Source organism: Juglans microcarpa x Juglans regia, chromosome 6D (genome assembly GCF_004785595.1).
Source record: "Juglans microcarpa x Juglans regia isolate MS1-56 chromosome 6D, Jm3101_v1.0, whole genome shotgun sequence".
NCBI classification, from domain to species: Eukaryota; Viridiplantae; Streptophyta; class Magnoliopsida; order Fagales; family Juglandaceae; genus Juglans; species Juglans microcarpa x Juglans regia.
In genome coordinates, this window is record NC_054604.1 from 29,715,755 (window position 1) to 29,730,894 (window position 15,140).

The window sequence follows — 15,140 nt, forward strand, 5'->3', positions numbered from 1 at the left end:
AAAAAAGTTGTTTTTATTCTGAATTTCTCGGTCGTAATAGTTTATACATACATAATATTTAAAGCCATAGTATTCGCTCACCAAAAACTGATTTTTACTATATATCATATTTTTATCCCAATCTTATCACGTTATGTTGATACGGTATTATCCGTTAGCATAGTTAGGATGAGATAATAATATATGCATATCATCAAACTGTGAACTGTTTTTTGGTATTGTGTTTGTTAGGACGGAACATCTAAAATTTCAACTGTTTTTTTGGTATTGTTTGTGAGAAGAGTTTTGCTATACAATCTTTACTATACTCTATACTTCATATTTTTTTTTAATTTTTATTATTTTTTTATCAAATATTTTTTATATGAATAATAAATAGAAAATTTGAAATAATTTAAAAAGAATAAACTTCAAAAAAGTTTAAATAAAATATTAAAAAATTTAAAAATTTTAAAAAATATAGAGTGTAGAATTTGGTGGAGTTTGTATAACAAAATTAGGACTCCAAATCCAATTGCATCTGCAACTTTCATGATTTATCCGCGTGCACTCCCAGATGTACTGTGGGTATGCGACGGTCCTCTCTCTCTCTCTCTCTCTCTCTCTCTCCGGAATCTCAGATTGAGGTCCCCGACCTTTCCGATTGACATGTGGAGATTGTAGATGCTGGGTGGCCCAGCCAACTCTGCAGTACTGGCGCCGCAGACTGCAGCTTCCATGCAAGCAGATGAGGCGTTCACGTGCATGAGCTTAAAGATTTCGTTTCTGCTTTGAGGTATTAATATAAAATGTTTTTAAGTTCGCCATCGTTTTTAAACTTTCTCCATCCCTGAAAACTCGATTGTATACGAAGAAAAGGGTAAAGATGTGGCATGATCTCCGGCGCATGCCTTGATCTCCTTTAACGATATGTAAAATTTGGTAGATAATAAGTCAAAAAGGATGAATATGATAAAGGCTGCAGGCCCGCTTACTTCTCGTGATCAGAATAAGTGTCTTTTATTGCAGTGATGCTCGAACCCTGAGGAAACTTCAGTAAACACTTTTCGAACAAATCAGACATGATCCATTCATAGAGCAAGAGGAACGGCGAGTCGTTTTTATGAGTTTTATATTAATTTATAAAAAATTTACACATTTTTTTATAGTTTTATATTTTTTTATAAAAAATTTACACGTAAAAATTTTTTTTTTTACAGTAATTCCAACTTATTTTTAATGATATTTACACATTTTTCAATTATATATGAAATTACTCATTTACAAATAATTTATTATTATTATTATTCATAAATTATTTATTATTAAATTATTTAATATCAACTCAACACCCGAACTCAGCTAGCTTATTACTTCCGATCAACCATAAATTGCCTGCACACGATACCTGAAACCCATTGCATATATATCCAGCAAAAGCCACACTCTTAAAAAAATATGCAAGGAATCGCAATGGAAAGTACAAAAACTGAGTCATACTTCGTTTTCATGAACTACGACCCGGAATACGAGCGCCTTCGAGCTGATCGGTCTGTTCTCTACATACATTATGTTATACATGATGATTCTGTTTTTGGTTTTGGAAAATTATGTTATATCCTTTTTCTTATTATACGAATCCCTTCTAACGTTCTTTGTCTGATCAGTATAACTTGATCTCTTAGTTTCTTCCATTTGCCTTTATATTTCCTTTTCAATAGAACAAAAAGAAGGGAACAGGAGCTTAATTTATATCTAAGCAGGAAGCATGATGAGCTGTTGGCCAGCACCCTTGAGGCCGGCAGCTACAGGAAGACGTTATCTTTGGTCATTATTGATGGGTTTCAAGTAGAAATTACTGAGGATCAGGTGCTTCTATCACACTTTAAAGCTTACTGATCAGCAATATATATAGGATTTATCAGTTCTTGGTACATAAAAGTACTGATCAGAAACCGATGCTTTTCTCTAGTTTTGATGTTTCTGGATACTTGGTGTGTACTTTTGAAACAGGCCAATGTGCTTAGATCTGCAAAGGGAGTGAGAATTGTGGAGAAAAATCAAGAGCTTGCTTAGTAGTGTACCCGAGGAGACGTTTGTATCTGGGAAAATGTATGATTAACTATATCTGATTTTTCTCTCAAATGAGTTTTACTGAAATTAAGCAGGCCGAGAGAAACATGCATTTGATAATATCTCGTATGAATGCTTTTATTTATAATCCTATATATACCCATCTATCTTAAATCATGTGTTTTCGTTGTGTGATTAACATTTTTCTTAGTCCATTCTCAAAAGATTATGTTATTTATTGTTAGAACCCATAAAAATGAGCACAGCGGACGGAAAACATATCTCAAGCTCAATCTCAACAGTAGTTCGACAAATCTTTTCATCAATCAGCTTGATTTGAGAGAGATGATCAGTACGTATATTCTTTTCATGTATGTAGCTTGTCTAGAGAGGGCTGGCTATACTCATAGTTTGGCTAAAAATACTGATAATAATGACATGACCTTTTGACAGAATCAAATATTGGACTTATTTTTCTCGTATTTTGTTAATGTTTGGTTTTAATGCGAGTGGAATCTCTTCTTTAAGCTTGTTAATTCACCGTGTCTACTTTTTCCATCGATCTCAATGATACTCATGCGGGCTATTTTACAGCTAGCAAAGGTTTTTGATAAGGGGAACCTTTTTTTTTTTTTTTTTAATCTTAATGAAAAGCTTTTAAGTAGAGGTATCCGTCCGCTGTTGATTGACGGGCATATCTCTCCTTATCTGGTACCTGGTGGCTGCCAACCTATCACTCACACCCTTTTTGTTGATAATTTTTAGTTTTCACAAATGAATCTAAGAAAAGCTTCCAAACTCTTATGCTTTCATTTCTTAATATGAGAATATCTCGAGACAAAAAAATTAATCATTCTAAAAGTATATTCTAAAAATGCATTCAAACATTAAGAAGAATATCATTAAAGTTACTTATACGGATTTTAATGAGCCTAAATTTCCCATTGTTTATCTTGGTGCTCCTCTCTTTTATAAAAAAAACTCTCCATATTTGCTTTCGACTCTATCTTGAACAAAATCAAGAAGAAACGGCTGGGTGGAAAGGTCGTTTATTATCCATGGGAGGCAACTTAGCTTTTATCAAATATGTCCTTACCTCAATCCCTATTCATATTCTCTCTTCTCTCTGTACTCAATCCATCCAAAAAATTCATTGACTCTATTCATAAAACTTTTGCCACATTTTTCTGGAGGACTCTAGGGTCATAAGAAAAAAAAAAAAAAAAAAAAAAAAAATTCTTGACGTTAGATTACCCATCCTATCCTTGAAGGAGGCTAGCTCGGATATTAGAAATTCACGTGATGTCCTCAAAGCCCTTGATTATAAGCTTGTTTGGCTAATATGCAGCGCTTGCACATTTGAACATTATTTTTCTAATTATAAACGTGTCTCAACTGTACAGCTAACCTCTTAAAATACAACATTAAGTGCATATAAATTCAAGCAATGAACGGTGAACACAGCCCTTATCCCGCAATTACTAATTAACCACCATCACAGAATCAAATGATCCACAAAAAGAAGAAATTAAATGCAGCCAAGAATATTCTACCATCAGAATTTCTTTTAACGGCTCCGGCCACGACTCCCCATTAAATCCTGGATTTCCAAAACTACTCCATTCATCTACATTGAGCTTGACCCAACCTGGTTTTGGTCTTTGCTCACTCAACATTTGTGTCTTCCAAACGTATATAATATGCTATATTTTGCTGGTCTACATGTTTGGATCCCTTCGAAGGTGAGAGTCTCGCCGCTTGAGTTATGAAAAGCTAAATTTTCTGACTTCAAAATTAGGCAAAATTATTAACATCAACGAATTTGATATTAACAATGTTTTATCTTTAATAAAGCCAGAAATTATTTCTCCCTAAGAGATCATATCTTCAAACCTGAGTCAGAAAGCGAGGTAGTGCAGATGAAACAAGCTCATTTAACAGAAGCAGAACAAGCAGTACTAAAGCTTGGCCAAATCAAGAAAGCTTTGACGAGAGCATGCACCCAATCTGTGCAGTAGTATATCCACTTAACGTCGTTGCCAATGATCACGTAAAGTTATCGTGGCACTGTTTGTTCACTCTCCTCCCAAAGGCAGCTAAATTGCCGTCTCCGGCAATGCTCCAGAAGCCTTTGAGAGAAGAGTGAGCAACAAAAATGCCTCGGGTTTTAAAACAAACATCCCAAAACTTCTTGCAATTAGCAAGGGACAGCCTTTTCGGTCCCCCTCGAAGGGCTCCTAGCCTGAACCCATGCATGCAGTTGCCTTCAAAGCAAAACTTCAGCTTTTGGCTCAGGCTAGAAGCCCTTGAGAGAGATTGAATAACCAATGCCTTGAAAGACTCACCCCCTGTAATTAATTCCTACTGCCAATCTCTGCTAGCTTCTTCCAGCTTGAAGAGGAATGGAGTATATAAAGCCCTATTTATAGGGCATAAAAACGACTATGCGAAAAAAAAGGTTGACATGTCACACCTAGCCTAGATACTTGGTGGGGTCTCCATATCTTGCACTTGAAAATTAGTGGCAAAACCAAATCCTCTCTTGCCTTATAAGAGTTTTTAGCATATATCATAATCATAGTTGGCATCAGAAGGGTAAAACCATGATCAGCTTGCCACATAGCGAATCTCAACTGGATGAGAAATTCATCAAAATGAGGATGAAAATATGCTCCAGTACCTGTGCATCTTAGAGCCAACTGATCTTGAACACGTCTAAAGTTCATGATATTTAGCTTGGGACAGCCGTGGACTACCCTCTAAGCAAAAGGTGGAGGGGGTGGGGGTTGGCCCTTCAGACCTCGACGAGACAATAACCTTTAACTCCTAAACAAAGAATAAAGCAGCTTAGGCTGCTGTAGGCATCTCAACCTTATCCTTCATCAGACGAACTTACACCTAGGGCAAACATTTATGTATATATATGATTCCCCGCTGATCTTCCTCTGTTCCTACTTTTTATCCTTTTGCTTTCAATCTCTACAGCCACTGCATGGCATATTAATCTTCGGACTTGATATTATACGCTTAAACGGTCACTGTTCTAGTCGATGTTTCCTCTCTCAATTATAAAAAGTATATCGTTTGCTAGATGCTTCTGGCATGGGGCTGGACATGTTTAACACGGGTGTAAACTTGGTATGAATTGGACACTTAAATTAATTATAAGATTGTAAGATTTGTGTTATATTGATTGACTCGATTAGACACTTAGTTAGACATGATTAATAAACAAGCTGCCCATCCTCAATTGACCCGTACGTATATATTAATAATATATTTTACTAATAATTTAACCTCAAAACTCTAAAACCCTTGTATTGCTGTATGTTTGTTTATTTAGACAAATTTTATTGGGTTTTAATATTATTTTATTAGATATGAATTGAGAAGTTAAGTGACATTTAATATTAAATATATCACGACAAAAAAGAGTATTTGTGACATTTTTTACGATGAAAATGATTATTTATGACGAAAACATACTCATCTTAACTGGATATAACTGATCGTAAATAAGTAATTTTCTTATATATATGGTTATAGATATTGACTTGAAATTATTCTAACTAGCTGCGAACGTTGATAATTGATATGATTTATATTTATAATAAATAAATTTTTTATATGAGTTATGTTTACAATAGGTAAAGTTGTGTTATTCATCAAGCCAAATAAATTACTTGAATCAATTTAATTGATCGGTTATATTAAACAAATTGTAGGGGTACCAATATGTGACACGATCATTGAATCCTATATGAACACGACACGAAATTAGTAGGTTTAAGTTTGATTTTAACGGATTTTGGTCAAAACAGGTTGACCCGTTAAGATATGATTTATAAATGGGTCAATAACGTGTTAACCCGTTAAATGCAAAACCAACCCGTTATGATTCGTTTAGATTTTTACTCACAATCACAATTTTATTATTGTTGAATTGTAATATTAATATTTTTCGATATACTTATACTTTTATTATTGAGATGGTAATTTAGAACCTATACTCATATTTACTAATATTGAGATTGTAATATTGATTTTATTATAAGTTAAAATATGAAAAATATTGATATTTTTTATTAGTAGGTAGCCTAATTATTTTTTAAAAATATTGTGGCTACTAGTAAATATAAATTTTAATTTTTGTATGAAATTATGTTAATCATTTCAAATCGGTTATGCGGATTAGTTCAACTCATTTATATGAAATAGGTTGAAATGAGTAATGTTGTGTTGATCCATCTCTAATTAGTTACTAAATGGGTCAAAATGGATAATACGGCATGAGTCGTTAGTTACGGCATGATACCATGTAAAATATATCAAAGTTTGAGAAATGTTTTTGGTAGTCAATACCAAAACAGAACAATATATTGCAGTATATAGAGTTTTCTGTTACATCAGTATTTATCTAAATTTACAATTCAAACTATTTTATAATTTAAACTAGTAACGTGCATATCTATTTAACATTTGAATTTGAATGGTATTGTATATCCTTCTGTTGTGGATGAGCCTTGAGATCTAAAGTTTAGGGTTTACATGATGAGCCCAGAGAGGAAAGTCTAACATATTTGACACATTTAGCTTAATAGGTCAAGTTCGGGTTAAGCTCTATAGTCGAATATCCACGACTTGACATGACATGAATACAATCCGCAAATACTAAGTATCCTTAACAAATTGTAATGAGTTAAAATTGATCGTGCAATAATCATTTTTTTTTTACCCTAACATAATCGGCTTCTTAGACAAGCTACGTGCATGGATGATATGGACCGACTTGTTTATCTAAAAGATTTTGTCAGATTCACAAATCTAACTTATATATATATATATATATATGAAAAATTAAGGAAGTTACCGCTCAAGTATTTTAATTGTTTTTACTTCATAATTAAGGAAATGACTATTAGTGAATATGTAATTTTTTAAAATAATTAAGGATGTTAAAAAAATACTTAAAAAATAATAATAAAAAAAGTAATTACAAATTTATACTAGCGATACACCTAACAGTAAACCTGGACAACCTGTTAGCACCATCCTATATATACATATGTACACACATGATACCAATAATTTAAAGAGAAATGATATTTGAAGTCATGAGTGCGTAAACATTGTGCAATTATTTTTAAAAAATTGAATAAATACAAGATCCCATGAAAAGAAATTAATTTTCTTACTAGTGGATCTCACTCTTTTTCAAAACGACTGCACATTACTTGCATACTCAACGACTGTATGTAACATTAGTCTAACTTAAATAGGATACAAATTCGACTAATTCGACTTGTCAGTAGGAGCGTACAATAAAGTCGCATGATTGACCCGACCCAAAATTCTGACCCAAAATAACTGACCCAATCTTTCACTTTGACTAATCTATAATTGCTCTTAAACTGAATTATTTTATTTAGAAAATGGAAAATGATTTACACGATATTTTTTACGACACTTTACAAAATTAGGTTTTAAATGAGGGGTATTTTTGAAAACCATCTTATAAAAGTAACATCATTTTATAAAAATACCCTAATTTTATAACATTGTTATGCAATGTGTTTTGTATATATCATTACTCATTTTATTTTATTAGGCCTAGCTCGTCTTCTCTCAGAACATTTATTAGAAATTAACAATAACAATATTGCATCATGGTCCCAGTTACCAGTCAATAAAATTTGTTTATTGGATGGCCTGATAGCACCACCCTATATATACATATGTACACACATGATACCAATAACTTAAAGATAAATAATAGTTGCAGTTGTGAGTGCGCAAATACCATATAATCACTTTAAAAAAAGTGAATAAATATGAGATTCCATGAAAAGAAATTAATTTTTTAAATAGTAGACCTAACTCTTTTTCAAAGCGACTGCACATTACTTACACACTCTACAACTATATGTAACATTACTCTAACTTAAATAGGATACAAATTCGACTAATTCGACTTGTCAGTAGGAGCGTACAATAAAGTCGCAAGACTTACCCAACCCAAAATTATGACCCGAAATAACGGACCCAATCTTTCACTTTGACTAACCTATAATGGCACGTAAACTGAATTATTTTATTTGAAAAATGAAAAATAATTTACACACAATATTTTTTACAACACTTTACACAATAATGTTTTAAATGATAGGTATTTTTGTAAAATATTTTATAAAAGTAACATCATTTTAAAAAAATACCCTCATTTTATAACATTGTTATGCAATGTGTTGTGCAATATGTTGTGTGTATATCATTACTCATTTTATTTTATTGGGCCTAACTCGTTTTCTCTCGAAACATTTATTAGAAATTAACAAGTCGATAAAATTTCCACTATTGCTTTAATTTAACAATTTGTATGAGGTTTATTTTTCAACGAGACAAATATATATATATACTAGTTGTTGGTACAACGTGCAAGGCACGTTTTTTCAGTTGTGTGAAAAAATCCTGGAAATAATATTTATATACAGTAAATAAAATATGGTTAAAAATATGATAATGTAAAGTAGCACAAAAACTTGGTGTAAGGGGATTTTTTTCCTCTCTATCTAAGCAGGCCTAAGAAGGGCAACTAAAGCCCTGTTTGGATTCGGAAAGTGTCTCATCTCATCATTATAACTTTCTCATATAAAATATAATAAATAATTCAACTTTTTCAAATCTCAATTCAATATTTTTAAATCTCAAAACAATAATAATATTAAAAAATAATATTCTAACAATATTTTTTCCAATTTTCATTTTTTATTTAAAACCATCTCATCGCATTTTTGAATCCAAACTAGCCATAAGGGAACAAACCAAAGGTCTATCCCAAAACAAGGAGAATCTTCAACCTGGCCCATGGGTAGGCTCCTTTGGATGCTATTTGCATGAGGGAACGTGCTGCAGAGGATAAGATTCACCGACCTGAAGATCATTTGAATAGTGTTCAGCTCTTGAGTGCTTGTCCTCGTAATGGATAGAAAATATAGGAGACCCTCGATCCTCTGATAGGGGAGGTATCAACGGACCACCAAGGACGCGGGTGAGGCAAATTGGGAAACCATGTCGCATTAATGACACTACTACTCGAGTTACACGTCACATTAATGACGTTGTCGCATAGTCATGCCTCATTAAAGGACTCTAACAAAAAAAATTGTACGAAGGACACAAACTCCATGGGGGCAGACACAATCTATCCCCCAGACTCTTGGTATAAATATCAAGTCTCAGGTACGGGAAACTCTTTCTGATCCCTAGACTTTTTCACTTATTTACAAATTTTCAAGAGAATTTACTGACTTTGGCATCGGAGACTCCCTGGCCCTTAGGGGTGGGCAGCGGGGCCCCGTACCCCACTAACCCGCCCCCATTCGCCCCGCCCAGCATGCAGAAGGGCTAGCGGGGGTGGGATAACCCCAGCGGGGCCTCGCTCTGCCCCGCCCCCCGCTCCGCTCCACGCATGTAAATTTTTTTATATATATTTATATTTATATATATAAATATATTATATATAGATATATACAATTTATTAAAGACTTGAAATTATATTCAAGTCATTGAAGTAGTAAGTCTCACATTGCTTAAGGATGACTATTGTATTACCTTGGTCTCCTATATAAAAGTTGGCTTAGGAGGTCAAGACAATCCAAAATCTAACTCTAATGAGTTTAACTTCTTTTTATATTTATAAATTTAAATTATATTATAATTTTTTTTTAGACCCAATGTATTGGCCTGGGGGGCGGGGCGGATGGAGATTTTTCCCCCACCCCCCGGCATTGGGGCGGGGGAAAAAATCCACCCCCGCATGGTGCGGGGAAGGGTGCAGGGAAGGGTACCCCCCACCCCGCACCATGCGGGTATCAGCTCTACCGGCCCCAAGGCTGCCCTCTCCCAACTGTCTTCTTCTCTATTTTCGCAGGCCCAAATTCTGAAGACCTGAATTGTAGGAACTTAGGCCAATGACATGCGAAACACGACGTTAACACTTGGTATAAAACTCTAAAATTGGTTCAATTATATAACAATGGGCTAATGAATAAGGTGGGTGAAGAGTAACATTAAAAAATATGTTTTGTCTTTCTTGGCCAAAGTCTTTAATTCAAAAGAATGAAAATGTGACACTTAGATGCAAAAAACTAACTATGTCTACATGTGGAATGTAGAGGAGGAAATAATAATCTCATCTTCTAGAATAAAAATTAAATTCTATCATTTGAAATCCTAGAATGCTATGCACTGAAAATAATTCATTCTCACAAGTCCAAAAAAAATGCCAAAATCAATAGTCATTACATTTAAGAGCCAAAGATTCATAAAAAGTATCACATCTTGTCTTGCATCACTTTTTAAATAATTTAAAACATCTAATAGGGGTGAGAGCCCCACTGCCCCGCCCCTGTCCACCCCTCCCCCGCATGGGCGGGGCGGGGATTCGTGCCGCAGATTCAGGGGGTGGGGGACAATGGGAGTCCGGCCCCGCTCCAAGTTTCTCCCACCTTGCATATATTATATATAATATAGAATAAATAATTATATATAGATTTATATATATATATAAAATCCTAGGCATAAAATGACGTTTTATCGTTGTTTCATGCGTGTGAGATTTTATAAAACAATTTAATAACATATGACCAAACGACGCCGTTTTGTTATAGACAAAACAATGTTATTTGGTATGGATGATGTGGTGATTAGACAACTTTGATACATCAGGGATAAGCCTTTTAATAGCTAAGTATTGTGCAAAGTTAATCAGTTTATGATACTCATCCAATATTCTTCATGCCTATATATAGGAGCAATAGGTAACTTTTGAATGATTTGATTGAGCATTCTTAAATTATTATCCCTCACTTATTGTTGATTTAAGCATCAAAGATGTCACTAGCACACCGTGCTATCTACTTAACGATTTTCAAGTTAACGATTATGATCGATGTTGGGATATGTCCTTAACACATCACACCAACACACTGTGCAAGAACCAAAAGTGTAAAACCAAATGCAATGTAAACTAATTTCATTCTCAATGAAACAATAAATAAAAGCAAAGCCCAGCAACGAGACCATAAGCTACACTCTGTCTACGCTCTGTCAGGACAAGCGAAACGTAAAAGAAGCAAATTCAAAATAAAAAAGCAGGGAAAAACGTACGGATGCAATCAAACAAGGGCAAAAACGTAAAAAATAAAAACAAAACAGGAGAAAAAAATGTACAAAAGCAGCAGACAGAGGGACAAATAAGGAAAGCGAAAATCAACCAAGCAAGGGCAAAAATGTACACATGAAATCAAATAAGGGCAGGAACGTAAAAATGCAAGACACAACCGTATAGAAACGGGAAGACAAATCAACAAACAAGGACACAAAAGTAAATAAAAGAAACATTCAGGGACAGAAATGGAAAGCAAAGATCCCCTAAAGTCTACTATTCATATGCGGATAGACGCTTATATAATAGTAGTAGATAGCAGATATATATAGGCAATAAAATAATAATGATAAAAATAAAGAAAAAATAGACCGAGTTTATAAGCTCAGATCTATGGGCCGAAGGGTGGGCTTTGACTCTCTACGGTATACTCTACCTCCGAAGTCCCAACATTTGGCGCGAAAATTGTGTGGGGTTGATTAGGGCTTCCTTAGGATTTTAAAGTGGGGACTTAATTCAATTTCGTGCTGGCTAGTACCGTAGTAGAAATGCTTCCTCACGAGGACAAGGACTATGCAGATGAGAAGTCATCGTCATTACCATTGGCGCTGGAGGAGACATCCCCTGTGGTGGTTTTTGCTCATGGTGCCGGTGCTCCTTCCTCTTCCGAATGGATGATCAGGTCGCACTTAAATTCTCTGTTTTTGTTGTTGTATTTCGTGTTCCAGTTTTATTCAAAATGAAAACATTCCCAGTAATTGATGTTCTGGTTTATTGGACAATGTAAAAAAATTTCTTTAGTTTGTAATAAAGCGCTTATATTTGGAACAAAGAAAGGTGGAAAGAAGAACAATAAATTATGGAATTTTGCACTAATAAAAAAAAAAAAAATTATGGAATTTTGCGGCTAGTAGTTTATAGTTGATATGAATGAGTTAGAATCTCGGGAATTTGAAGCTACTTTATTTTTATGCAGATGGAAGAAAATGCTGGGCAAGGCCTTGAATGCTGCTGAAGTAGTTACCTTTGACTATCCTTGTGAGTTTCTTGGTCAATTAGCGTTGACTTTTGCTTTCTCTTTATCTCTTCTCTCTCTATTACAAGAGCATATGCCTTTCTCTTTGCACCAGATTATTTATTGTATTTTAACATGTTCATCCTTCCGGGTACTAGTAGTTCGGCTGATTTTTAAGTAATGCATGAAGTCAGTTGTCTTCGGAAGTGAGTGTATTCTTCAATATGGTGGCTTGACTCTTGGCAGACATATCTGGTGGTAGACGGAAGGCTCCTCCCAAGGCAGAAAGGTTGGTCGAGTTTCACTCGGATATTGTTAAAAAGACTGTTGCTAAGTACCCTGGGCATCCGCTGATTTTGGCAGGGAAATCCATGGGGTCAAGGTAGTGACAAAATAACTCAAATTGATTGAAAATTATCTAATGCTTAGTACCCTGGGATCTTGCTTGTCGTTAAAGGGAAAATCGTTTGCAAACAATTTCCATGTATCTCTTATGGTAAATAGTGCTTCCATGCAATGCAATTTTGATATTTAGGAGCATATATAGACAAAGTCAAGTAGTGATATATACCATTGTCTCTGCTGCATAACTTACCATTGATTACTCTTCATTAATATTAAATTGTATTTCTCTAGAGTCAGCTGCATGGTAGCTTGCAATGAAGATATTTGTGCTTCAGCTATAGTTTGTTTGGGGTACCCACTGAAGGTTTGTGATCCTCTATAAGTTAACTCTGCACAATCCTTTACTCGTTACTCACATGCATTATTAAATTATTAATGGTCTAGTAAATCAAATTGTACATCTGGAATGTGAAACTAGCTGAGAGGAAGTTAGAATCAGTTGATACTTGTTCTTTGGAATTTCATTGTCTGTTTTATACCTGATATCTTGGCATTCCACTATACCTCTCTTAGGACTCAGCATACTCTAGAGCGAGTAAATATTCCATTTTCTTTGCATAGTTCCCCTTTGCAATTTACTGAACAGTGTAACTCCCAGGAAGATCCCTGAATTTTAACAAATCTTCATTACATGATCAATAGACTTGTCCAAGCCTTGGAGCCCTGTCATTCCATGTCATAATGCTATTTCCCTTTTAGTGACAGTGTTAATGGCTTGCCCCTTTGAGCTCGTTTACCTAGGCATGCCTCCTTATTAGTAGGATCAGCTGATCAGGCATGTATTGGGTTGAAATTAACCCCCCCCCCCCCTTTTTTTTTTTTTCCATGGAGGGTGTTATTTCACATCTATGGTATTGACGGTAGGGGAAAAAAATGTCCCCACTAATTAGAGCACTTTGATTTAATACATTTGCCTTATAAAACAGGGGATGAACGGAGCAGTGCGAGATGAGACACTATTGGGAGTTACAGTTCCAACAATGTTCGTACAGGTAATTTTTACCCATAAAAAAAATGTTTGTATGGGTAATGTCTTCTACAAGAACTATGTTTTTTTAATTTTATAATGGAGTTGCACCAGTTGCCGATCTATTAATGATGCGTTTGACTGTGGTTCTAGATTCCAAAAACTCAAATTGTATAACTGTGTTCCCTAATGAAAAAATTTCCATTTTTCTTCCACTTTCAATCCTAACATGTTTTAAACCCCAAAATACTTTTTCTGTCACTCTGAAAAAAATTTCATCTAATCATTTAATGGACAGCCTCCCCCACACTTTCACCCCCCCCCCCCCCCCCCCCCCCCCCCCCCCCCCCCCCCCCCCCCCCCCCCCCCCCCCCCCCCCCCCCCCCCCCCCCAAAAAAAAAAAAAGAAACTAGTTTCACAAGAACCCCCCAAAAAATAAAACACAACATTTCTTCTTTCAGCGGGCCCCACAACTTTCACAAAAAAGAAAAGAAAAGAACATTTCAAATTTTTCTTTCCAAACATCTTTTCAATGGACTCATTTTAAAAAATACACCTCAAAGATTTCTTTTCTCAACAACTTTCGTACAATCATGCTCCTATACTTTTGAATAACCCGTCCAGCTTTGTGATGATTTGACGCTCTAATATATTGTTGCCTGTAAGAGATTGTCATTTCTCACTCATTATGGTATTATCTAATTCTCATTGCATTAGATTCATTTTAGTAATCCAATTTGCTTCTTTGTATGTTATTCTTATACTTGTGCTTCTTTGTAATGCTCCAATCTTGCTTCATGAAGGGTAGCAAAGACACATTGTGTCCACTGGAAAAGCTGGAAGCTGTTTGCAAGAAGATGAAATCTCTAATCGGTTTGCATGTGATTGATGGTGGTGACCATTCCTTCAAGATTGCAAAGAAGCACCTTCAAACCAAGGGGTCAACCCAAGATGAAGCTGAAAATCTTGCTGTTCAGGCCATTGCAGCGTTTGTGTCTAGGTCTATTGGAGCAAAGTAAGACTTCAGTTGCAAAAGATCTTCTTCATTTGAAAGCAATGCAACTAGTGCATACCTGTGTTATTTTGTCTATGTTTCGCATTGTCGGTGTTTTTTCTTCATGTCTTGTAATACTGACTGTTTATATTTCGTGTAAGTATTGCTCTGTTTTAATCTGTTTTCTCATTCTAGAGCATGGTTTCTTTGTCACCTAAAATATTAAAATTCTTGCAAAAATATGTGCCAACTGTGCGTGTGCTTTGCTTTCTTTTTTGATCCCAAAATTTACATGTCTTCTACACCATCATGTGTAGAATTGTTTTTCGAGATCTTATATGATTATCATAGTATTGATCTGTGATGGATGATCTCTGGTTTTGGCCGTTCAATTCATCCAAAATTCCTGCCTGGTATGGTTGTATGTTCAATGCAGTACGTTTGATCTAAGTGGAACCATAAGATAATAGATAACATGCTCCACAAAATTTTAGAAGTGGTGAAAAACGATGGCAGAATTCTTGTCAGCAAACAGACTTAT

The 15,140-nt window shown here is 34.9% G+C and overlaps 2 protein-coding genes across 2 annotated transcripts; both read left to right on the forward strand.

Annotated features, from left to right (window-relative positions):
* Positions 1-1,354: 1,354 nt before the first annotated feature.
* Positions 1,355-2,081, forward strand: LOC121235751 (subtilisin-like protease SBT2.5). Its single transcript, XM_041132136.1, has 3 exons — positions 1,355-1,529; positions 1,701-1,848; positions 1,993-2,081. Exons 1-3 carry the CDS (start codon positions 1,438-1,440, stop codon positions 2,053-2,055), a joined length of 303 nt encoding a protein of 100 aa, XP_040988070.1. The 5' UTR covers positions 1,355-1,437; the 3' UTR covers positions 2,056-2,081.
* Positions 2,082-11,648: 9,567 nt separating this feature from the next.
* On the forward strand, positions 11,649-14,812 carry LOC121235752 (KAT8 regulatory NSL complex subunit 3). Its single transcript, XM_041132137.1, has 6 exons — positions 11,649-11,900; positions 12,195-12,256; positions 12,480-12,615; positions 12,870-12,942; positions 13,565-13,630; positions 14,409-14,812. The coding sequence occupies exons 1-6, from the start codon at positions 11,767-11,769 to the stop codon at positions 14,622-14,624; spliced, it is 687 nt and encodes a 228-aa protein (XP_040988071.1). The 5' UTR covers positions 11,649-11,766; the 3' UTR covers positions 14,625-14,812.
* Positions 14,813-15,140: the final 328 nt, after the last annotated feature.

Excerpts from the sequence above, each read along its gene's own strand:
- LOC121235752 (XM_041132137.1), top strand. The coding sequence starts at position 11,767 with ATGCTTCCTCACGAGGACAAGGACTATGCAGATGAGAAGTCATCGTCA. Across the intron at positions 12,943-13,564 it reads GTTTGGGGTACCCACTGAAG|GGGATGAACGGAGCAGTGCG; the intron begins GTTTGTGATCCT and ends CTTATAAAACAG. Across the intron at positions 13,631-14,408 it reads TTCCAACAATGTTCGTACAG|GGTAGCAAAGACACATTGTG; the intron begins GTAATTTTTACC and ends TGCTTCATGAAG.
- LOC121235751 (XM_041132136.1), top strand. The coding sequence starts at position 1,438 with ATGCAAGGAATCGCAATGGAAAGTACAAAAACTGAGTCATACTTCGTT. Across the intron at positions 1,530-1,700 it reads GAGCGCCTTCGAGCTGATCG|AACAAAAAGAAGGGAACAGG; the intron begins GTCTGTTCTCTA and ends CCTTTTCAATAG. Across the intron at positions 1,849-1,992 it reads TAGAAATTACTGAGGATCAG|GCCAATGTGCTTAGATCTGC; the intron begins GTGCTTCTATCA and ends CTTTTGAAACAG.